The sequence below is a fragment of the Trachypithecus francoisi genome, unplaced genomic scaffold, assembly GCF_009764315.1.
Source record: "Trachypithecus francoisi isolate TF-2019V2 unplaced genomic scaffold, Tfra_2.0 Lachesis_group12, whole genome shotgun sequence".
In the NCBI taxonomy this organism is placed as follows: domain Eukaryota; kingdom Metazoa; phylum Chordata; class Mammalia; order Primates; family Cercopithecidae; genus Trachypithecus; species Trachypithecus francoisi.
This window is the reverse complement of record NW_022681457.1, coordinates 47933875-47957505: the sequence shown is the minus strand read 5'-3', so window position 1 is coordinate 47957505 and position 23631 is coordinate 47933875. Positions and strand designations below refer to the sequence as shown.

Sequence of the window (23631 nt, the reverse complement as noted above, 5' to 3'; positions counted from 1 at the left end):
TGCTAAAATTTGCCCTTCCCATCAGAGCCTGTTTTCATGGAAAGACCTGATGAATATATTTCACTCCCAGCAGTAAATGATTATGAGCTAACGGCAATGTATTCCTATTTTAAGAATATTTGCATTTTAGCAATGAACAGAAACCTGAAACTACTGCAAAATGTCATTAATCAAAGAATTTAGGGTGTCATTTAGTGAGCAGGGAAAAACTTATGGATGACTAGAAACTTTTATACCTCTCAACTTAATCATACCATGCAAATGGTCATCTACTCAACTAAAAAGGAAGGACAGGACTGACCACCATTTCTTGCTAGTGACTTTTGGTTAGGAAACTCAAATCTTCATAAGAGTTGGTGAAAGCAAAGTACTCTGAAGTTTTTGTTGTAAATGCTGTTTGCCATTGGCATTGAAGAGAACTGTTCATCATTAAAGACCAGCTGAGCAAATGTGATTTCAAACCACTTCAAAGCTTTTTTTCTCTTCTTAATGTTTTACTTATTCTAGGCAACGTGACAGTGATGATACTTGCATATGCTGTAACAATGAAGTGAAAAGATCTGTGCATTTAGCTTTTCACAGAATTTTAAATATTAGAGGTGTTCCAAGATAAAACATCACTTGCCTTAATAACTAAGATTTTTTTTCCATACTTTTTTTTCTGCTTTTAATAAAAACATATGGAAAATGCTCTACAGGAATCCTTTCTATTTCTTTAATCATAGTAGTATCAGTATTGAGCACTAACCCCAAGTGTCCTCTCAGTTCTGGCAGCAGAGCACCTTCTTATATGGTAGCAGGATGGTTAGAATGTTTATTGATTCAGCTGTTAAGCCCCCTGGGCTACAGAGATTGCCAAATATTTGAATTTTGGATGATGTACTTGGTATATGGGGCCAGTTGTTTATGACAAAAATGAATCAAGACCACTAATCACAGCAGTGCCAGAAGTGGCCAAGCAGTGCGTCCTCTTTTTCCATCAGGGTGGTCTTCATTAGAGACAAAGACTGAAGTGAGTTTCAAAAATCTGGCTATATCAAGTAAAAGCATGCTTTTAAACTTCATTTTTAGTACTTCAGTGGACTTAATTGGAATAAGCTAGACTGTGGCCAGCTATATTAATTGATTAGAATGTAATGGATTCCCTTCACCTAAATGATTTACTTCTTTGATATCTTTTATGACTGGGATTTGGATGATAAATTTCATGTTTTTAATTGTCGCTTAAGTCATGCTGAAAGAGTACATGTGATTAAGTCAGTCGATAAAAAAAGTATTAGGTTTCTACTATGTGCAAATATGTGCCTAGTAATCACTGTAAGATATATTAAAAATAAAATGTAATTGATAATTTAGGAAGATTTAGTCTAGTTGGGAAGAACAAAATCTATATGTAAACTGTTAGGTAATGGTGAAGGCATCATATGAGAATTAAGGAGTTGTTAGAGTTCAGTGTTAGTAGAGATAGATTAACAAAAAATGAAAGGATAGAGAAGGATTCATAAAAAAGATGGAAGGGTTTATAGAAACGACGGAACTTGAATTACATTGTTTATTAATAAATTGCAGGAAAAGGGGAGGGCATTCCAAGCACAGTGAACCACGTAAGCAGAGCCAAGAGACCTAGGTTATATTCATGGTGGATTTACAGGAGTGGGTGACACTGGCTGGCTGGTACAGTTTTTTGTGTGTTGGCACAGAGTGACAAATAAGATTGTAAAAGTAGGTTGGCATCAAATTGTTAAAACCTTTTATTTCAAGCTGTGTCAGAGGCAGCATATTCAGTGGTTAGGTAATCTGGGCTAATGTGGCAATTCTTGTGATGTGAAAAAATATGAGACCCCTCTCTCATCTCCCAGGTGAACCAGCCAAAGTTGTATTGCATTGCCTGGTTTTTGCTCATACTGGTCACAAATTTTCATCCTTTTATACTCACTATAGATGGGAGTCTCTGTAACTATTATCTATAAGGAGATAGAATCTTCTGCCTACTCAGGATGAATCTTTCTTTTTCCTTTCTTTTCTATTTTTTATTTTATTTTACTTTATTTTATTTTATTGAGATAAGGTCTTGTTCTGTTGCCTACCCAGGCTAGAGTGCAGTGGCGTGATCACGGCCACTGCAGCTGCAACCTCCCAGCCTCAAGCAGTCCTCCCACCTCAACCTCTCAAATAGCTGGAACCACAGGTATGCACTACCACACCCAGCTAAGTTTTTTATTTTTTATTTTTGTAGAGATAGGTTTTCATTGTGTTACCCAGGCTGGTCAAGCTATCCACCCCATCCATCCACCTTAGCGTCCCAAAGTGCTTGTTACAATGTTGCAAACCTGAAACTGCTCACCAGATTGATGAGGAAGCCTTTCTGCCCAGAAGAGAGTTAGGGACAACTAGCGCCAACTGTCTTTGAACTTACTTCCCTGTACTTGGCCTGAAGCTGTCTTTCCCAGTACCTGCTCTAAACAGGCAATAAAGTGGAGGACCATTTATTGCTTGTTGACCATGTATTTGGTTGACATATTCTTGCAATTTCCCATGGACTTCTCTCAAATCCTGTTAATCATCTGTGAGGCCCTAATACTTCCTCCTCCAGAAAGCTATGTCTCTATCAGTATCCCATCTTCATCACCAAAACTGTCAGAATCTGGAGATTTTATTCTGTTTGCAAGCCAACAAGTTAGTCTGACAGTTTCAATGATTCTGGTAAAAGACACAAGCTCCTAAAACAATGACAAAAGATAGTTTATTACTCTTGGCAAAAGCACTTTTCAGAGTATCAACATTTTTGCACTGATTAACTGAGCCCCACTTCCTACAGGGTGACAAGAAGAGGGCTAGATGATGCTTGCATATGTGGTAGGTTGCATTACATAAGAGGAATCTGAAGTTTAAGGAGACTAAATCTTTTATAATGGGCAGTCAGAAAAGATAATGTATTCTAGAGAGATATTATCTCTGTTATCTTGGACAGTAAGCATTCCCTCCTGCCCTTTGCTTCAGGAAGCAATGCAAAAATCTCTGAAGAGAGTGACTGCAATAATGCAAAGTCAATACCTCATTTGCAGAATGTGTGGAAATGCAAGGGACCAACGAAGAATTATCTTCCAGTGACATGTGAAGTTAAATATTAGAGGTACAAAAATGAGTCAGATATATTCCTTTTCCTGCATGAGCTTACATTTCATTGGAACAGAGAAACATGCCCTTAATTACAGTATAGTATGAATAGTGCTAACTAGCCATATTAACAGAGTTCTGTACAGATATAAAATAATCTGCTGCTGATTCTGACTAAGGTGCATCGTGAAAGTTTTCATAGATCATGTTACATTTGAGTTGGTAACAAGTTACATGATGCAAGAACCAGTGGCATGGAGTACATGGGTGTTTGAGCAGTGACTTGAAGAAATAGTACGGATTTATCAAGTAGAAACAGAGGGCAAGGGCATTCCATCCAGAGGAAACAGCATTTGTAAAAGCACAGATGTGTGAAGAAGCTAGATGTATGTAAAGAACTGCAAATAGTTCAATGTTTCAGTAAGGCCTTTTTCCATTGAAAGTGACAGAAACTCAGTTTGAACAGTTTTAAGTGGAAAAAAAAAAAATCAGAATTGGATAATATAATCAGGAAGTCCAGGAGTATATGTGTCTAGAGATTTGGCTAGGTACAGGAACTTGATGAATATAACCAAGACACTGTAAATCTTATCCTGGCATTTCTCTGTTGGCTACATTCACAGGAACACGTTGTAGAAAAAGTGGTCATTGGCAATTCTAGGCTTCTGTTGCCCTCAGAGTTAGCAATCTAAGCAAAAAGAAAGCACTCTTTTTTTCCTTGTATCTCTAGCAAAAATTGTTAGGAGACTCCAGCCAATCAGGCTTTGACCACATAATCATCTTTTTTTTTTTTTTTTTTTTTTTTTCTGTCACGAGGCGGGAGTGTAGTGGCACAATCTCGGCTCACTGCAACCTCTGCCTCCTGGATTCAAGCGATTCTCCTGCCTCAGCCTCCGAGTAGTTGGGACTACTGGCGCATGCCACAACACCCAGCAAATGTTTGTATTTTTAGTAGAGATGGAGTTTCACCATGTTGGCCAGGATGGTCTCGAACTCCTGACCTCGTGATCTGCCTGCCTCGGCCTCCCAAAGTGCTGGGATTAAAGGTGTGAGCCACCACGCCCGGCCCACATGATCATCTTTCAATCAATTGCAATAGCAATGGAATAGGAATACTGTAATTTGCAAGATTTAGGTCATTTTCCCACCCCTGGAAACCGGGATAGAGAACAGAGTACATGGACTGCGAAATGGGGAATAATGTTTCCCCAAAGAGATTTTTAGCAGATTGAAGAAATGTCCTCTACATTTCACATCTTTAGTGCCCAATATCTACTTATACCCTCTTGCCACTTATACAGTTTTAAACATGCCTTTGCCTAACAGTGCAGGCACCTACACAGCTGAAAACGCACTGTCTTTTCTCCAAAAGAAGGTACCCCAAGGTACTGGCCAATTATTGCTTACATCTCTAAGGCCAAGTTCTCAGGGTAAGGTGCATTCCTTTCAACGAGGCCTAAATATGTCTACATTTCTACTAACCAGTATAGATAGTAAAGAAAGAAAGAAAAGATATCCCATTTGAAGAAAAAGAGAATGTGAAACAACATAGAGTGGCCCTGGACCCATAGCTGTGTATCTAGAACAAAAGTAGGTAATTGAGACATGCCAATTCCTCGTAACAGTGTAAATCTTTTATTTTATTTTTTTTTTTTTGAGACAGAGTCTTGCTCTGTCACCCAGGCTGGAGTGCAGTGGCCGGATCTTAGCTCACTGCAAGTTCCGCCTCCTGGGTTCACGCCATTCTCCTGCCTCAGCCTCCCAAGTAGCTGGGACTACAGGCGCCCGCCACCTCGGCCGGCTAGTTTTTTTGTATTTTTTAGTAGAGACAGGGTTTCACCGTGTTAGCCAGGATGGTCTCAGTGTAAATCTTTTTTAATCACCTAACTTCCCACTCCATGCAGCAAACATACATACATTGAAAGGGAGACGATCTTTGAGATAAAGAGTCTCTAGAATATACTTTCTATGAAGCCAAGGAATTTTTTTGTTTGTTTTCTAGTATATGATCAATGCCAAGAACAGTGCCTGATACATAGTAACTATCTCTTGACTAAGTTAATTTAAACTTTTTTTTTTTTTTTTTTTTTGAGATGGAGTCTCCCTCTGTCGTCCAGGCTGGAGTGCAGTGGCACCATCTCAGTTCACTGCAACCTCCGCCCCCAGGGTTCTAGCAGTTCTCCTGCCTCAGCCTCCCGAGTTGCTGGGACTACAGGAACCCACCACCATGCCCGGCTAATTTTTTTGTATTTTTAGCAGAGACAGGGTTTCGCCATGTTGGTCAGGCTGGTCTCAAACTCCTGACCTCAGGTAATCCACCCGCCTCAGCCTCCCAAAGTGCTAGGATTACAGGCGTGAGCCACCGTGCCTAGCCGAATTGATATTCTTTACTTAAGATATTTATAAGAATTCTGAGACAGATATATAGATATTGAGTACCTAAAATTATACTTAGCCAAAAATATGCATTAAATAATGGTTATGCTGTTACTTTCAAACAATTCAAAATCTGAGCTCCACTGATTTTTATCTGGGGACAAGTTCAATGAATAATTTCTATTTTCTCTCTAAAGATCTTCAAATTATTACCAACTGTTGCCTACCAAAAAGAAACATCTAAAACACCTAATACCAATTACCTTTTTTTGTTACAGCTTTATAGAGGTACAGTTAACATGTAACAGTTATATGTGGTAAAATGTGATAACTTTTGACATATATATAAATTGTAAAACCATCACTGTGTTCATCTTTCTTGCACTGCTATAAAGAAATACCTGAGACGGAGTAATTTATAAAGAAAAGAGGTTTAATTGGCTCATGGTTCTACAGGCTGTACAGGAAACATGGCTGGGGAGGCCCCAGGAAACTTAACAATCATGGTGGAAAGTGAAGGGGAAGCAGACACATCTTACATGGCCTGAGCAGGAGGAAGAGAGAGAGGGAGGGGTGCCACACACTTTTAAACAGCCAAATCTTGCAAGCACTCAGTATCATGAGAGCAACACTGAGGGTGAAATCCGACCCCATGATTCAGTCACCTCCCACCACGCCCTACCTCCAACACTGGGGATTACAATTTGACATGAGATTTGGGCAGGGACACAGACCCAAACCATATCAATTAACAAAATCAGGATAGTGAACACACCCATCAAACCCCCAAATTTTCTTGTTTACATTTGTAATCCTTTTCTGCCTCTCCTTCCCCCTTCCTCCTCGGGCTACCATGAGGGGATCTGCTTTTTGTCACTATAGATTATCCAAACCTAAATATCAAATAATGGCCAGATCGTTTATTTTTTAATTATAGCAACTATAATTTTATGTGGACTTTAGACTAAAAGTAGACTTTCCAGTTGACTTTGTAGTTTCCTTTAAAAGTGATATTAAAAATACTGTGAATATCTGGGCACAGTTCACTTGTATCTCTAATCTTAGCTGCTTGGGAGTCTGAAGCAAGAGTATCACTTGAGTCTAGGAGTTCAAGACCAGCCTGGGCAACAAAATGAGATCACATCTCTAAAAAAAAAGAAAAAAAAATTTTTTTAATTAGCTGAACATGGTGGCGCACACCTGTGATCATGCCACTGTACTCCAGCTTGATTGACAGAGCAAGACTCAATCTCTTTAAAAAAATACTGTAAATACTATCTAAACAAAAGTCTTATTTGGAACACAGAGTGTATGTTTTGTCATAAGGAATTTTATTGTCATTGTAGTTTTGTGGATTTTCTCTGTTGAGTTTTCAGGATGCTGCACATATGGAATTGATCTGTGCTATATTTTCTGCTCAAATACATAGAATTACAGAAGGGCAAATATGTGAATAGCAATAATCACTAAATTTCTCAGCAGTATCGTGATGGAAAATACCTGGTTTTCATGGCTTTTAGATCTAAAACAGCAAAAGAAAATGAAGGAGAGACAGATACCTAGATGGATTAGTTTGCATTTTCAAGAAACTGTGTTTTCTGCTTGTGGTTTCCTCAGAAGACACAATAGTTCCTTCATTTACAGTTTGCATGCCTCCCAGTGCTAAAGTTTAGTTTCTATAGATTACTGGGAAAGTGAATGTATTACATTTGCCTTTTGAAATTTTTTTTGGCATTAACTTCTGGATAGGTTATTCTCACTCAGTAAAGGCTATTTTAATGTTTTTCTTTTTTATTATTACTTTCCTATCTGGACTCATCATATTACTGACATGACATGTGCTTCCCTAAATGTTAGAAAACAAAATCTTGTGACTGTAAGCCGGATCCTTGTCTCAGACCAAATTATCCTCTTACAAAACCTTTCTCCCTCTGGATACATTCTTACTTGTTTGAATATGTAAAATTTCAGTCCTGTCTTTAGAAGCTAGGCTAGTTCTTTTTTCAGGATAACTTTGAAACTGCCTAACTGAAGAAGTTATTATTCAGATAGAATTTGTTTTTAATTTGGTCGTCAATTCAGACCATCAAATGTTTATTGAATGTACTATACATTCACAACACTAGCCAAGGCTTTGCATAACTTTGCCCTCGAGAATTCATAATTTACATGTTGCCTTTATTAATTTTATCTTTTAGCCTTTTTTAATGATTGTTTTTCTAAGGGCTATATTCATCTCTACTTTGTTCAGACTTATAAACTACTCAGAAGATACATTTAAGCCAAACTGTGCTGTGTTCTTGTATATTTAAAGCACAGTGGATATTAAATCAATAATTGAAATTTTCCATGAGAGTTAAATGGTCCAAGTGTCACTCTTATCTATAACAACAGGATATCTTAAAGCTACCTTGCAAAATATCAGAAAAGTTTCAGTTTTCCAAAATATATAATTTGTTTTAAAGCTGTTATTATAATTTAACATGTTATTACCTCTAAAACAAGCCAAAATCTGAGCAACACTGATTTTATCTGAAAACTAGTTCAACTAATAAATTATATATTCTCTCTAAAGATCTTTAAACCCTTAAAAAATGTTGCCTACCCCAAAGCATATGATTATCTAAAATACCCAGTACTAAATACCTTTCTTTTTATAGGCTTTTTGAGGTATAATTGACATATAATAAGCTGCCTGTATTTAAATTTTACAATTTGTTGATTTTTGACATATGTATAACCTGTGAAACCATCACCAAGATCAAGATAATGAACATATCTGTCAAACTCAGTAATTTATTTGTTCACTTTTTATATAATACCTTATTTTTGTCCCTCTTGTATTCTCGCTTTCCGTGCCACTTCTGATCTGCTTTTTGTCACTCTAAATTAATTGGAACTTTCTAAAGTCTTTATATAAACTGACTCATATAGTGTGTACTCTTTTTTTTTTTTTTGTCTGGCTTCTTTCACTTAGCATAAGACATTTGAGATTCGTCTAGGTTGCCACATCCGGGCTGTTCATTTTATGGATATACTGTAATTAGTTTGTGTGTAAGTGTATAAGTTTATCCACTTACCACTTTTTAACTTGAGGGACTATATATTTCAATAGAAAGCAGAGACTTTAACACTTCTATTGGAAAACTATTCAAGTGCTCAATGTATGTGCACATAATATAATATATTCTATTAGGACACTCTAGCTTCCAAGCTTCTGGCTACTGCCAAATAAGAATGATAATATTTTACTTTTATGATTTCCCAGGAAACTAATGGAATCTGCTAGTGCTTCGGTTCCCAGGTTTTGCTTTAAAAAAAATGCATGTGAATTAGTCTCCAGCCTCTAGTGATTATAGAATAATAAAACTTTGTTTTTACTGGAGAGAATGCTGAGTCACTCTTCTCAGTGTAGCAAACAGATGTGAAGGGTCTGAAAACAGAAGACATATTTTCACTTATTATTTTTAAAACTACTTCTTTTTTCTGCTTCTTGGTAAAAATTGGTGGTCAGACTAGTTCTATTAAGAGGCACCGGAAGCCAGACTGCTGTTCCTTTCCTTCACTAAGGTATTATATTTTAAATTGTGATGGGATGACTTAACTGAGGTAGTAAACACATTGTGAGAGAAAATGTTTGGACTGATTAATGTTTTCTAAATTATTTTAAATTTATAAAAATGAATTAGAGCATCTCTATCAGATTTTCGTTTTTACTTTTCTTCCTGTATCGTTTCATGCTAATGTAGCTTCTAAAAATGAAAAGTATGGACTCTGATGATGTGCTTTTTATCTTTCTGAAATTTTGCTACTTGGCAAAGATGTCCATGTCATTTGATTATATTTTGAGCACTAAATTCGTGTGTTTAAAAAAAAGGTTTCCTTTATATATATGTTATCATTAAAGTTCAGTTGATAGTTAACTCTAGTTTTAATATATTGAAATGTATTATTTAAAAGGCAAGAGCTTTACTTGATAGTAACCTAGGTGTGAATTTTTAAAATAATGAAAAGTTTCTTTGGCCAAGGTTCTGAACTCTCCTATGTGGGAAGGAAATAAAGATCTTTCTCCTTCTTTTAATAATTGGTGCTTGTATATTTGTTAGCTTTTCAATAAGGGTTTAATTTTAAAATATTCAGCTTGTATGACTATACTATGAGATCAGCTGTGTTGACATCTTTTTCTTCTATTATCCTTGACCTTACCACTTTGTCTTTTTAATATTTCTCCACTGATACTTTAATGAAGTCTTCAGGAGCAGAGATTCACACATGTATTCAGCATTGCATGTTTACCCAGAAGTCACCCCAACAAGTTTTTTCTTACCATTTTATTGTAAAGTAAAACAGAGACACATAAAACTTTACAAAACAAATGTATATCACAAACGATTATAAGACAGACTCTTGTAACTACCACACAGGTCAAGAGTAAAACTGCCATAACTACCGAAGCCATTATGTGCCTCATGAAACCACAAGCCCAGCTCTCCTCCCAAAAGTAAGCAGTCCTTCTTTTTAAAACATAGTTTATCACAAAAGTGTGCATCTTTAAAAACTATAGTTTAGGCTTATTTGTTTTATTTGCTATGTCTTTCACTCTACAAATTCTCTCTCTATTCCCTGTTTTCCCCCTTAAAATTTAGTTGTCGAAGCTCCCCAATCATTTAATCTGTAGAGTTTCCCACAGTCTGGATTTTGCTGATTATAGTCTCATGGTGTAGTTCTGCTTGTTTCTTGGTCCTGTGTGTTTCCTGCAAATTGGTAGTCACATATAGAGACCTTGTCATGTTCAGGTTTGTTTTTGGCAAGACAATCAGTGGTATTCTGTTCTTTTTTCAGGAAGCACATAATGTCTGGTGATCTCTTTATGTGTGTGTGATGTTAGTACTAGTTGACGCTCAGCGCCTAGATAAAGTAGATTATTTGTGGCATTGCAAAATGGAGATTTTTTTAATCCTCTTATTTCTTTTTCACTTACTGGCTGGAATACATCCCCTCATCTACTATTTGGTTACTAGTGGTACACTAAGGCAGAATAAATGCTTGATTCTTCACCTTTGTTTATCATGTTTCAAGATAATGAGTTAGCCTCCTTTCATCCTTTGAATGTGGACAGTTTTTGTTGTTGTGTCATTATGAACCTATAAATTTAAACATATTTGATGTGTTTCAATCCACTGTAGTTCTTATCCTTGTTGAAGTTCATATAGTCCCGTATCTGGCTGAGGGGATCCTCTTCAAGCACCTACTAAGTGTTTTTAATATGACTCTAGTTTTGACACCTTGATAGCTTTCTTGCTTTCTGGCATGATATTGCAGGGACCCCCAACGCCTGGGCTGTGGACCTGTGCTGGTTTGTGGCCTGTTAGGAATTGGGCTGCACAGCAGGAAGTGAGTGGCAGGTGAGCAAGCATCACTGCCTGAGCTTCACCTCCTGTCAGATCGGTGGCAGCATTAGAGTCTCATAGGAGCACAAACCCTGTTACGAACTGCACATGTGAGGGATTTAGGCTGCATGCTCCTTTTGAGAGTCTTAATGCCTGATGATCTGAAGCAGAACAGTTTCATCCCAAAACTATTCTCCACATCCCAATGTTATGGAAAAATTGTCTTCCATGAAACTGGTGCCAAAAACGTTGGGGACCGCTGTGATAGCATGTTCCAGGCTTACCTGGAGGATGGACAGGATTTATTAATTTATCCATGCAGATGCTATGAATAAATGCGCTAAATTGACTGAAAAACAGTACTGAGGGGCTAAAACTAGCCAGGAAACATGTACTTTCTTTCAAAAAAAAAAAAAAGAAGAAAAGAAAAGAAAAACAAATCAGTCATTCAACAGCAGCAACAACAATGACAAAGCATTTTTAAGCACTTACTGTGTATCAGGCGTTGTATTGGTTGCAGAGAATATGGAAGTGAATAACATAAAACTGCACTCTAAGAGTTTACAATCTGATTAGGAAAACAAAACAAGCCAAAACACTACATTAAGGGACCTTGTAAGGCCCCAGGATGGTGTGAGAGGTCATAGAAGCAACCTAATTCAAGGTATGGCAGTCAAATAAAAGTTTGTAATGAAAATATTATTCAGTCTTCTAGTTCAAACATAAGTGTTCTAGGTGAGGAAACTTAAGGGAACATTATTCAAGGTGGGGGAAACAGTGTATACAAAAGCCCAGAAGTGAAAGAGGGTGTATATTATGAGAATATGAAAATTGTTCAGTGACTGAAGTGCTGTGTGGAAGAGGGTAAAGAAGAGAGATAAATAGAGACCACCGAATCACGAGAGACCCCATGAACTGTGTATTAAAGAATTTGAATTCTATTCTGAGGCCAATAACAAAGTGGCATGCTCAGATTCCATAGAATGATCAGTCTGGCTACAGAGTGAAGATGCATTTTATAGGGGATAGGAACATGAATAAGTAACAGGAAAATAGAGAAAGTGACTTGCCCTAGGGTTGTGGAGGGAGGTTTGTAGAAAAGTGGTTCAGACCGACAGCGAATTAGGAGATGTAATGGATGGAGCTTAGTAAATGATTGGAAGGTGGTGGTGGTGATGGTGGTGGTGGAGAGGGAAAAATAAATATTCAGAGTATATAAAAAATTTGAAAGTATTCAAAGCATATGATTTTTGGCTTAGAAACTGGTGGATTACCTCAAGGTGACATTCACTCAAATAGTGAACAGAGGATGAGGGAGGAACATAATGGAGAAGGTAATAAGTTCAATTTTAGACTAGCTAGTGTTACAGCAGGAACTAGAAGTGTCTTGATTCAAGTCCACAAGAATTTCTCCCCCCTCAAAAAAAACATACTAACAAAAGGTGTGTTCTAGAGAAAGGGTGTAAAATTATCAGGAAAAGAATCTAGGTTTTAAAATATTGCCTCATATACAAATAATAGCATAGGTGAGCCTGACTTTCTTTGATTAGTAAAGCAATCAAGTTTTTATTAAACATATCTGTATTAAAACTATTCCAGAACATTCAGAAATCTGATCTTGTGATTATCTTTCTGTTGCCACTGATTTTTCTTTTGTCAGAAATGTCCCCAAATTATATTTTTCCTCACAGAACCCAAGCTTTAAATCTGAGTCGAGGCATTCATGTCCTAATCCAGACTGGATACGTTGGTATAATTTTCTTCTTATTTGTTTTTCTTTCCAGAATGAATATCCCAGAAACAACCTTGCTGTTCCATCTTACTTCATATTTTTTATTCCCATTACAACTTATCCCTTCACTGAACTATCTTTTCTTGTGGATGTTCACATTTTAATTTCAGCTTTATTTACTTTTAAAGATGCTGATTCATATACTTCTTTTACTTTTTTCCTTCACTAATGTCAGTGGAAAGTAACCTATGACAAAATCAATAAAATGAAAACACAATTACTAGCTTATTACAATTATTGAATCATAATTTGATGAATCACACTCTATTTCAGCAAGAATTTTAATCTGATACTTTTAAAGCAACATTGTAGGCCTTTTCCCAGCACAGATTGTATTTAACACTGTAATCCATTTCTTTTTTGTTTTGTTTTTCATTTCTTGAGCCAAGTATTTTAGACTGCTAATATAATTTCCAAAAAAGTAAAATCATTATTCTCGTGCAAATTTAAAGTAAACACAGGTCAAAGATTTTATGCAACTTATTAATTAATGATGGAACCTGTAAGATAATGGTTTGTAGAACCTTTGAGGACTTAAGTATTTATAGACAATTAAATATGGGGATGTTAGAATGAGACAGTTTAGTTAGATACAAAACTGATTAATTCTGTATATTAAGCCATAATTTTGGGTGCTGTTTTTTTTTTTTATCAGATAGAAGTTGTTTGCATCTCTACCTAACAAAAATCTATAAGTTAACGTGTAGTTAGTAAACAATGAGTCCAACAAAGTACATTCACCTAATCTTTGGTAGCCCTATATCCCATATGATGTTGAAAGAATATGTCATATAGCTTTTTGCCTTATTTCCACATTGTGGATAATTTTGGACTAAGACTTCTACTCTCTTAAACTGAACTAGAGGGCCTCAGGATTGTTTGTGAATAACTGATGAAGTAAATTCTATTTTAGTACACTTTGTAAGTTTTATATTCCAATGTTAAACAACTGCCTAACTTAATCTTCAATATTGAATTTTTGAGGAGTATAAATTGCTTTAACCTATATGGTAGGAATATCGAAGGGAATTTTATATGCTATATGGATTTAAAGTAATTTTCTGTGGAATAAACTCTCTACATTTTTATATTCTCTAGGGTTTTCCAGGAGATATTGGGATTCCTGGACAAAACGGCCCTGAAGGACCAAAGGTAAAATTAAGAAGAAGAAGAAGCTAATACAGTGAAACCCCGTCTCTACTAAAAATACAAAAACTAGCCGGGCGAGGTGGCGGGCGCCTGTAGTCCCAGCTACTCGGGAGGCTGAGGCAGGAGAATGGCGTAAACCCGGGAGGCGGAGCTTGCAGTGAGCTGAGATCCGGCCACTGCACTCCAGCCTGGGCGACAGAGCGAGACTCCGCCTCAAAAAAAAAAAAAAAAAGAAGAAGAAGAGAGAGACTAAATAATTATGGTTATCTAGAGATCCCGATTCTCAATAAATGGGAAAAATATTTTAGAAATATCAGAACATTTCTGGATATTTTTAAGCTGTCTCAGGTACATTTAATAAACTTTAGGTTTCAGATAGTTGCAAATGATTTTTCTAATTTGGTATAAACTGAGAATAAGGGTGACAATATTTGCAAAATCACCCAGAAGGGTTTTTTTGGAAGAGATCGGGGAAAATACTCTAAAAAGCCATAGTGTATAAATGGCTGAAAATAAATAAATAGATGAGAATTTCCTGACCACTAAAACCCTTTAGGGACATAAGATATCCACTCATTAAAATACAAGAAAGACTATGGTGTCCATGAACCTCTACATAACACAAAATACCTGAAGAAACCTAAGCATTTTCAACTTACAAGTGAAACCACAATTATTAGCTTATTACCATTATTAAAACTCATCTTGAAGACTCACACACTAATTTATTATTTCAACAATGCTTTTAATCTAACCATTTTAAAGCAACATTCTAGACCTTTCCCCAGCACAGATTTTGTTTAACACTATGGTATATACACAAATTTACTGTTTTGTGTGTATACTAGGAAATATCCTTAGCAAAATTTTAAATACCATGATTTGCCATGCAAGCTGATGTGGAATGGGCATTGTAAGCAAATAAAGCATTATGAATTCACATGTAAGGATGAAATAGCCTGAAGTTGGGAGAACTGGCAAGTTATGAAATGTAGCTGCTATGGAGGTATCAATGGGAGCAGAGAGAGGCAAAATGACAGGAGATGAAGCTGGAAAGGATCTTGATAATAGCTATATTTGTTAGTGTTCTTAATGTTGAGCAGCACAGTACTCTAGTAAATGCTTTATAGACATTATCTCATTTATAGTCATTATCTCATTTAATTTTGGCAACAGCATTATGAGGTAGTTATTCCTATTTTACAGATGATTAAGTTATTCACTCAGTCACATAACTTTAAGCTACATAGCCAGAATTCTAACCCAGATATGATTTCAAAGTCTGAGCTCTTATACCCTTAGCTTTGATATTAACTTATGTAGAGCATTCAGTACCATGCTGAAGAGTTTCTACTTTATCAGACGGGCATCATGAAGTAATCAAAGATATTTGAGTAGTGAAGTATCTTCGATGGTTATATTTTTAAAAGATACCTCTTATGTCAGTTTGGAGGATGGTTTAAAGAGGGGAGAAACTGAAGACAGGAAAAATAGGCAATGAATAATACAGATTTGAAACAGGACATTCATTCAGCAGATATTGGCTGCCTCTCATGGCAGCCATTGTGCTGGACCATAAGGCTACAAAGATTCCTATTTTCAAGGAAAAAAAAAGAGTCCTGTTCCCTGTTTTCAAGAAACTTTAGAGAAAGATATTCAGGAAAACATTAATAATAATCATAATGAATAATATATAATCAGCAATACTGTGAGAGCACAGGGTCAGGGAAGTCAAATTATGTTTTGCAGGGAAAATAGCACTTGAGCCTACATGAGTGAGTAGGAATTTGTGAAGCAGACAAGTGGGATGTATGGCATTCAGGAAAAAGAAACTTGTGAAAAGATGGAGGTGCTATATTTGGAAAATATTTATAATAGAAGTTATTTGTTGTTGATCTGAATTTCAAATTTAACTGAGCATCCTGTAGTTTATCAGGCAACCCCACCTGCCATGTACAAACTTATACCTACGTGCAGGGATCTTTTCCCCTTCCTTTCTGTCTCCATTGAAGTATTCACTCACCTCTTCAAGTTCCACATATGTTTTGCATCACATCCTCTCCTGACTCTTCAGTGACCTCATGCCATCTATTATCACCTTTATCCCAATTTCTCCTTTGATAGAAATTTCCCCTTTACCCTTAAAATCATTCTCACTGCCAATCTTGTAGTTAGGCACCCTTTATTTTTCACCAGGATAGTGTAATAGTCCTCCAGTAGTTGTTCTTCCTGCCTCCAATCTGGCATTTCTTCCTATCTATCTTCAAGCTGCAGATGGAATAATCTTTTAAAGTATAGATCTCATCATGTCACTCATTTGCTTAAATCCTTCATGACCTCCACAGCTCCCATGTTAAGGCTCGTACTTTTTCTACTTTTTATACAATGTTCTTCATGACAAAACCGTCTCTCTATAATTCTATAGTTATATAGTCATATCCACCATCACTCTTCCAAAAGCATCACTTTAGCCAAACTATTTAGAGTGCCAAATCATGCCCTGCTTACTCAAATCTCACAGCTTCTTACATGCCATTCATTTTGTCTGGATATATATATTCCTGTGCCCTTCCTCATCTAGCTAATACCTACACATCACATATAACATGTCCGGGAAGCTTTTTCTGTTCTTCCCAAATCTAATTGGGATATCCTTTTCCTATATTCCTGAAAAAAAAATCTATCAAGCACTTATCTTTATGTATTATAACTTCTTATGTGCTTATCTATTAGACTTTTTGAGAGAAAAGATTAATTGATTTTACATACATCATAATAACTAGAATAATATGGATAGCACATATAAATAACTCAGTGAATAGTGGTTGAATGGATGATTAATTGAATGACTTTAGTTAAAAGCTGTTTTGGAAATAAAAACAAAACAACTAGGTAACTGATTAACAGAAGGTGATAGAAGAAAGAGAAGTCAAAGATAAAGCAGTCTTTGACTTGGGTTGCTGATGTCATTAAACTTAAATAGGCGACCCAGGAAGAGGAGCACTTTTGGAGGATGGGGACGATAAGATATTTGATTCTGGTTATATTTAGTTTGAGGTACCCATTTGACATCTGGAGGTAGAAATAATTAATAGTTCATAGTAAACCAGGCTGAAAAGCAGAAATAGAAGCGTGAAGGAAGTTGAGAGAGACAAATAGTGTAGAGGATGGAGTTGAGGATTTTTCCTGCCAACTTTAGCCCTTCACCTGGTGCATACATAGGAACTTGAACTTTATACATCATATAAATACATTTATTTATCCTTTCATTCAATAACTTATTTATTCAAGCTTTATTGAGTTTCTTCTGTGTTAGACCAAGTAGTAAATGTGGGATTATAAAGATTTCTAAACTCTTTTCCCTCCTCCAGATGAGGTTACAATTTAGTGGGAGAGATAAAAAATAATAATAAGGAGAAATATAAGAAGTTCTATATAAAAGAGTTGGTGAAGTGCTCTGAGAGCCTAGATAATTGAACAATAGAGTCTCTCCTGGGAAACTGGAAAATAGGTACTTCAGGTGGAAGTAATAATAGAACTTAACGTTTTTAAGTGTGCATATCATACTAGGTGAAGAACCAGAGAACTTTCAAAATTCTCTTCAGTTTGGGAATTTTGTTTCTCTTGAAGTTTAAGTGTCATGGAACTGAAGGAAGCCAACTGACCTATTTAATTTTCTTTTATAACGGTGATCTTTAGAACTTTCTTATCACTACTTCTTTTAGTCTTAAAATTAGAATGTCAAAACCGGGGCAAAAGACTTGAAGGCTAGACATTTTAAGGAACAACAATGGTAGTAATTACTACCCACTGGAAATTCAACCATTATCTAAGTTTATTCAATAAACATGAGTTCATGGAGTCATTAGTACCAACATCATGAGACTAATTGATGTTATACACATCACTGAATTTTAAAAGAATATCCTGGGATGATTTTATCAAAAGAACAAGAAAATAATAATATAATTTTCTGTTCTGTAGATTGAGAAGGATCTGGTTTTGTCCATCTTCTTGGTCCTTCTCATTTTTCTTGAAATTGTTTCTAGAAACAAAGGGAAAAAACAACCAAACATACTGACGCTGTTAACATGATGTGTTTTTTTAGCTGGGTGTACTGTGTCATAGAAGCAAGCATCTTGAAACTTCTTTCATTTTTATATACATGTCTTGTGTGGAAAATGGAAATAAAAATTGCTAAAGCTCTGTTGAGGCTATACAATGTGGTCATCAAGAAAATCATGTGCACTGTATGTGAAATACATGGTTACCCTATTTGCAAACAACTTAGGTTCTTTCCAGAGCAATTTGGCACAGCAATAAAGAAGGCTTTTATTTTCTGTTCATTTTCTGCCAGTTCACTAAAAACCTCAAAGTAGGAATGGAAACTTGTGTTAATTATAGTTCTACTGATTGTGGATTTGTATGTGTCTGTATATTTGTATTAGGCTACAGAACATACATCAGTAAGCCTTTTTGAGAGCTACACAATTTGGGAATCTGCTTTCAAGAATCCGTTATCATTAGCAAAACCAGATCCTTTGCTGCTTACTGCAGAACGTAAGAGTAGCAAATAAATATTCTCCATTCTCCAGTAAGCAGAGGAATAATTTGTTGCTATAAAGGTTTGTGTTTTTACTTTGCCTATGGAATTAGGGATTCTAAAAGAGGCTGTTATTGTCTCTTGCATAGCAGACCTGATAAGTTTTTATAGAAAGCTTATTATTTGTGGGATTATGTTGTATAATATATGGAAATAGTTCTTGCACTGAATTATTACAATATATCATGTATTTATCTGTAGAGAGGTAAGCTAACTTGGTAAGAGGAAGATGTATTACTCTACACAGTTTTCTAAGATTACTTTGATCCAGTCCTGAAGGTTTACATTCTATAGAGGCTATACCAAGATTTTATACACAGATTTCTTATATAAGACATTTATTCTCCAGGTAGCATTTAGTCAGCTAAGAAATATTTATTGAGTTTGTACAATGGGCAGGGTACTGTGTTTAAGCAGTGACTCAGAAACAAAATTAAAACATGGTCTTCTTTTTGTTAGGAACTTGTAATTCTCTGGAAACATGAGTCCTTCATAAGTGAAAAGGTAAAAAGCACAATAACTAGGCAACATATGATAAGTGAGTAGGAAGGAGTTCAGAGGAGAGGATAATCTGTATTGTCATTTTTCTGAGAAAATAGAGAAGTTGGGATTTTAGTCAGATTGATTGGATTAGGCCAAGTAGAGCTGAGGGATGAGAGATTCTGTGCAAGAGGTGCAAAGTGAACACTGGAATGGAGAGCAGAAGTAAACCTACCTGACTTTAAAAAAAAAAAAGGTAGGAAGCAGATTGTGACAGATCTTAAATAGAAAATTAAAGGGTTTAAATAACAACAAGCATATAACATGAATTACACCCCTTTAGTAAATTTGTTTTACTAATTTGTTTATGGTATTATAACACTTAAAATGTGTGCACACTGTTGTACAACAGATCTGTAGACATTTTTCATTTTACAGACTGAAATTCTACACTTACTGAACAGCAGCTTCCCATTGCCCTTCTCCCCACAGCCGCTGGCAATTAGCATCCTACTTTTGGCTTCTATGAGTTTAGCTACTTTACATAGTGCATATAGGTGGAATTATGCATTTGTTCTTTTATGACTGGCTTATTTGACTTATTTCACATAATGTCATCAAGGCTCATCCATCTTGTAACATATGACAGGATTTTCTTCTTTTAATGGCTGAATAATATTCCATTGTTTGTATATACCACATTTTCTTTACTCATTCATCTATCAATGAACATTTGGGTTGTTGAGACCTCTTGGCTATTGTGAATAAAGCTGCGATGAACATAGCAGTGCAAATATCCTGTTTATATCAACAAGATATAAATATCCAGTTTTTATCCTGTTTACAATGATGTAAGCAATCCGAAGTCCTTTCTCCAATTTTTAGCCCAGTACTTTGGTTTTTGCTATTGAGTTATAGGAGTGTTTTACAGATTTTGAATATTAACCCCATATCAGATACATGATTTGAAAATATTGCTTTCCATTACACAGGTTGACTTTTCACTCTGTTTTTTTCTCTAAGTGTGCAGAAGCTTTTTAGTTTAATTAAGTCCCATCTATTTGTTTTTCTTTTTGTTGCATTTGCTTTTGGGTTATTGTTCATGACTTCTTTGCCTAAGTCAATGTCTAGAAGAATTTTTTCCAGTGTTGTCTTCTAGAATATTATTGTTTCAGGTCTTAGATTTAAGTCTTTGATCCATCTTGAGGTGATTTTTTGTGTAAGGTGAGAAATGAGGATCCAGCTTTATTCTTTCACATGTGGCTTGCGGTTATCCCAGCATCATTTGTTGAATAGGGTGTTCTTTTTTTCTCCACTTTATGTTTTTGTTTGCTTTGTTAAAGATTAGTTAGCTGAAAATATTTGGCTTTATTTCTGGGTTCTTATGTCTAGCCCATTGATCTATGTGCCTAGTTTTATACCAGTATCATGCTGGTTTGGTAACTACAGCCTTGTAGTATAGCTTGAAGTCAGGTAATGTGATGCTCCAGATTTGTTCTTTTTGCTTAGTCTTGCTTTGGCTATTCCAGGTCATTTTTGGTTCCAAATGAATTTAGTATTGTGTTTTCTAATTCTACAGAGAATGATGATGGTATTTTGATGGGAATTGCATTGAATTTGTAGATTGCTTTTGGCCGTATGATCATTTTCACAATATTTATTCTGCCTGTTCGTGAGCATGGAATATGTTTCCATTTGTTTGTGTCATCTATGATTTCTTTCAGCAGTGTTTTGTAGTTTTTCTTTTTCTTTTTCTTTTTTTTTTTTTTTTTTTGAGAGGGAGTCTCGCTCTGCTGCCCAGGCTGGAGTGCAATGGCCGGATATCAGCTCACTGCAAGCCCCGCCTCTTGGGTTTACGCCATTCTACTGTCTCAGCCTCCCAAGTAGCTGGGACTACAGGTGCCCGCCACGTCGCCCGGCTAGTTTTTTGTATTTTTTAGTAGAGACGGGGTTTCACCGTGTTAGCCAGGATGGTCTCGATCTCCTGACCTCATGATCCGCCCGTCTCGGCCTCCCAAAGTGCTGGGATTACAGGCTTGAGCCACCGCGCCTGGCCTGTAGTTTTTCTTGTAGAGGTCTTTTACCTTCTTGGTTAGGTATGTTTCTTTTTTTTTTTTTTTTTTTTTCGTGAGATGGAGTTTCACTCTGTCACTCAGGCTGGAGTGCAGTAGTGCAATCTTGGCTCACTGCAAGCTCCGCCTCCTGGGTTCATGCCATTCTCCTGCCTCAGCCTTCTGAGCAGCTGGGACTACAGGCACCTGCCACCATGCCTGGCTAATTTTTTTTGTATTTTTAGTAGAGATGGGGTTTCACCGTGTTAGCCAGTATGGTCTCCATCTCCTGGCCTTATGGTCCACCCACCTTGGCCTCCCAAAGTGCTGGGATTACAGGCATGAGCCACCGCACCCGGGCTTGGTTAGGTATATTTCTAAGTTTTTTTTGGGGGGGGTTTTGTTTGTTTGTTTTTGTAGCTGTTGTAAAAGGGGTTGAGTTCTGGATTTTTATTCTCAGCTTGGTCGTTGTTGGTGTATAGCAGTGCTACTGATTTGTCTACCTTGATTTTGTATCCTGAAACTTTACGGAATCTATTTATCAGAGCTAGGAGCTTTTTGAGTGAGACTTTAGGATTTTGTAGGTATACGATCATATCATCAGCAAATAGCAATGGTTTGACTTCCTCTTTACTGATTTAAATGCCCTTTATTTCTTTCTCTTGTCTGATTGCTCTGTCTAGGACTCCCAGTACAATGTTGAATAGCAGTGGTGAAAGTCGGCATCCTTGTCTTGTTCCAGTTCTCAGTGGGAATGCTTTTAACTTTTCCCCCTTCAGCATAATGTTCACTGCGGGTTTGTCATAGATGGCTTTTATTACCTTGAGATATGTTTCTTCTATGCCAATTTTGCTGAGGGTTTTAATCATAAAAGGATGCTGAATTTTCTCAAATGCTTTTTCTGCAACTATTGAAATGATCATATAATTTTTGTTTTTAATATCTGTTTATGTGATGTATCACATTTATTGACTTGCATATGTTAAACCATCCCTGCATTTCTGGTATGAAACCCACTTGATCATTGTGTATTATATTTTTGATAAGCTGTTAGATTTGGTTAGCTAGTATTTTGTTGAGGATTTTTGCATCTATGTTCATCAGAGATATTGTTCTGTAGTTTTTCTTTTTTATTATGTCCTTTCCTGGTTTTGGTATTAAGGTGATGCTGGCTTCATAGAATGATTTAGGGAGGATCCCCTCTTTCTCTGTCTTTTGGAATAGTGTCAATAGGATTGGTACCAATTCTTCTTTGAATGTCTGATAGAATTCAGCTGTGAATCTCTGTGGTCCTGAACTGTTTTTTGTTGGCAGTTTTTAAATTACCATTTCTATCTTTCTGTTTGTTATTAGTCTGTTCAGAGTTTCTGTTTCTTCCTGGTTTAATCTAGGAGGGTTGTATAATTCCAGAAATTTATACATCTCCTCTACATACTCTAATTTGTGTACATAAAGGTGTTCATGGTAGGTTGAATGATCTTTTGTATTTCTGTAGTATCAGTTGTAATATCTCCCATTTCGTTTCTATTGACCTTATTTGGATCTTCTCACTACTTTTCTTTGTTAATCCCAGTAATTACCTATCAATTTGATTTATCCTTCAAATAACCAGCTTTTTGTTTCATTTATCTTTGTATTTTTTGTTTCAATTTAATTTAATTCTGCTCTGATCTTTATTATTTCTTTTATTCTGCTGGGTTTGGGTTTGATTTTTTCTTGTTTCTGTACTTCCTTGAGGTGTGACCTTAAATTGTCTATTTGTGCTTTTCCAGACCTTTTGATGTAGGCATTTAATGCTATGAACTTTCCTCTTGCTATTGCTTTTGCTGTATCCCAGCGCTTTTCATAGGTTGTGTCACTATTATTGTTTAGTTCAAATAAATTTTTAATTTCCATCGTGATTTAATTGTTGACCCAGAGATCATTCAGGAGCAGATGATTTAATTTTCATGTATTTGTATGGTTTTGAGGGTTCCTTTTGGAGTTAATTTCCAGTTTTATTCCACTGTGGTCTGAGAGGATATGTGACAAAATTTCTATTTTCTTAAATTTATTGAGACTTGTTTTGCAGCCTCTCATATGATCTATCTTGGAGAATGTTCTATACCCTGATGAAAAGAATGTCTATTCTGCAGTTGTTGGGGAGAATCTTTTGTAAACATCTTTTAAGTTCATTTGTTCTAGGGCATAGATGAAGTCCACGATTTCTTTGTTGACTTTCTGTCTTGACGACCTGCCTAGTGCTGTCAGTAAAATATTGACGTCTTCCACTATTATTGTGTTGCCATCTACCTCATTTCTTAGGTCTAGTAATAATTGTTTCATAAATTTGGAAGCTCCAGTGTTAGGTGCATATATATTTAGGATTATGACATTTTCCTGTTGGACTGATCCTTTTATCATTATATAATGTCCCTCTTTGTCTTTTTTTAACTGTTATTGATTTAAAGTCTGTTTTGTCTGAAATAAGAATAGCTACTCCTGCTCGCTTTTGGTTTCCATTTGCATAACGTAGCTTTTTCCACCCTTTTACCTTAAGTTTATTTGAGTCCTTTTGTGTTACGTGAGCCTCCTGAAGACAGCAGATACTTAACTGATGCATTTTTTTTTTTAATTCTGCCATAAGTAGAGCATTTAGGCTATTTACATTCAATGTTAATATTGAGATGTGAG

The 23631-nt window shown here is 36.1% G+C and overlaps 1 protein-coding gene across 1 annotated transcript in view; it reads left to right on the top strand.

Moving 5' to 3' along the window:
• The window catches only part of COL24A1 (collagen type XXIV alpha 1 chain), a 388650-nt gene that overhangs the window by 144073 nt on the left and 220946 nt on the right, over positions 1-23631 (top strand). Inside the window, exon 20 of the mRNA XM_033225467.1 lies at positions 13774-13827. Within this exon, the coding sequence (XP_033081358.1) occupies positions 13774-13827 (54 nt within the window). The remainder of the gene's footprint in view (positions 1-13773; positions 13828-23631) is intronic.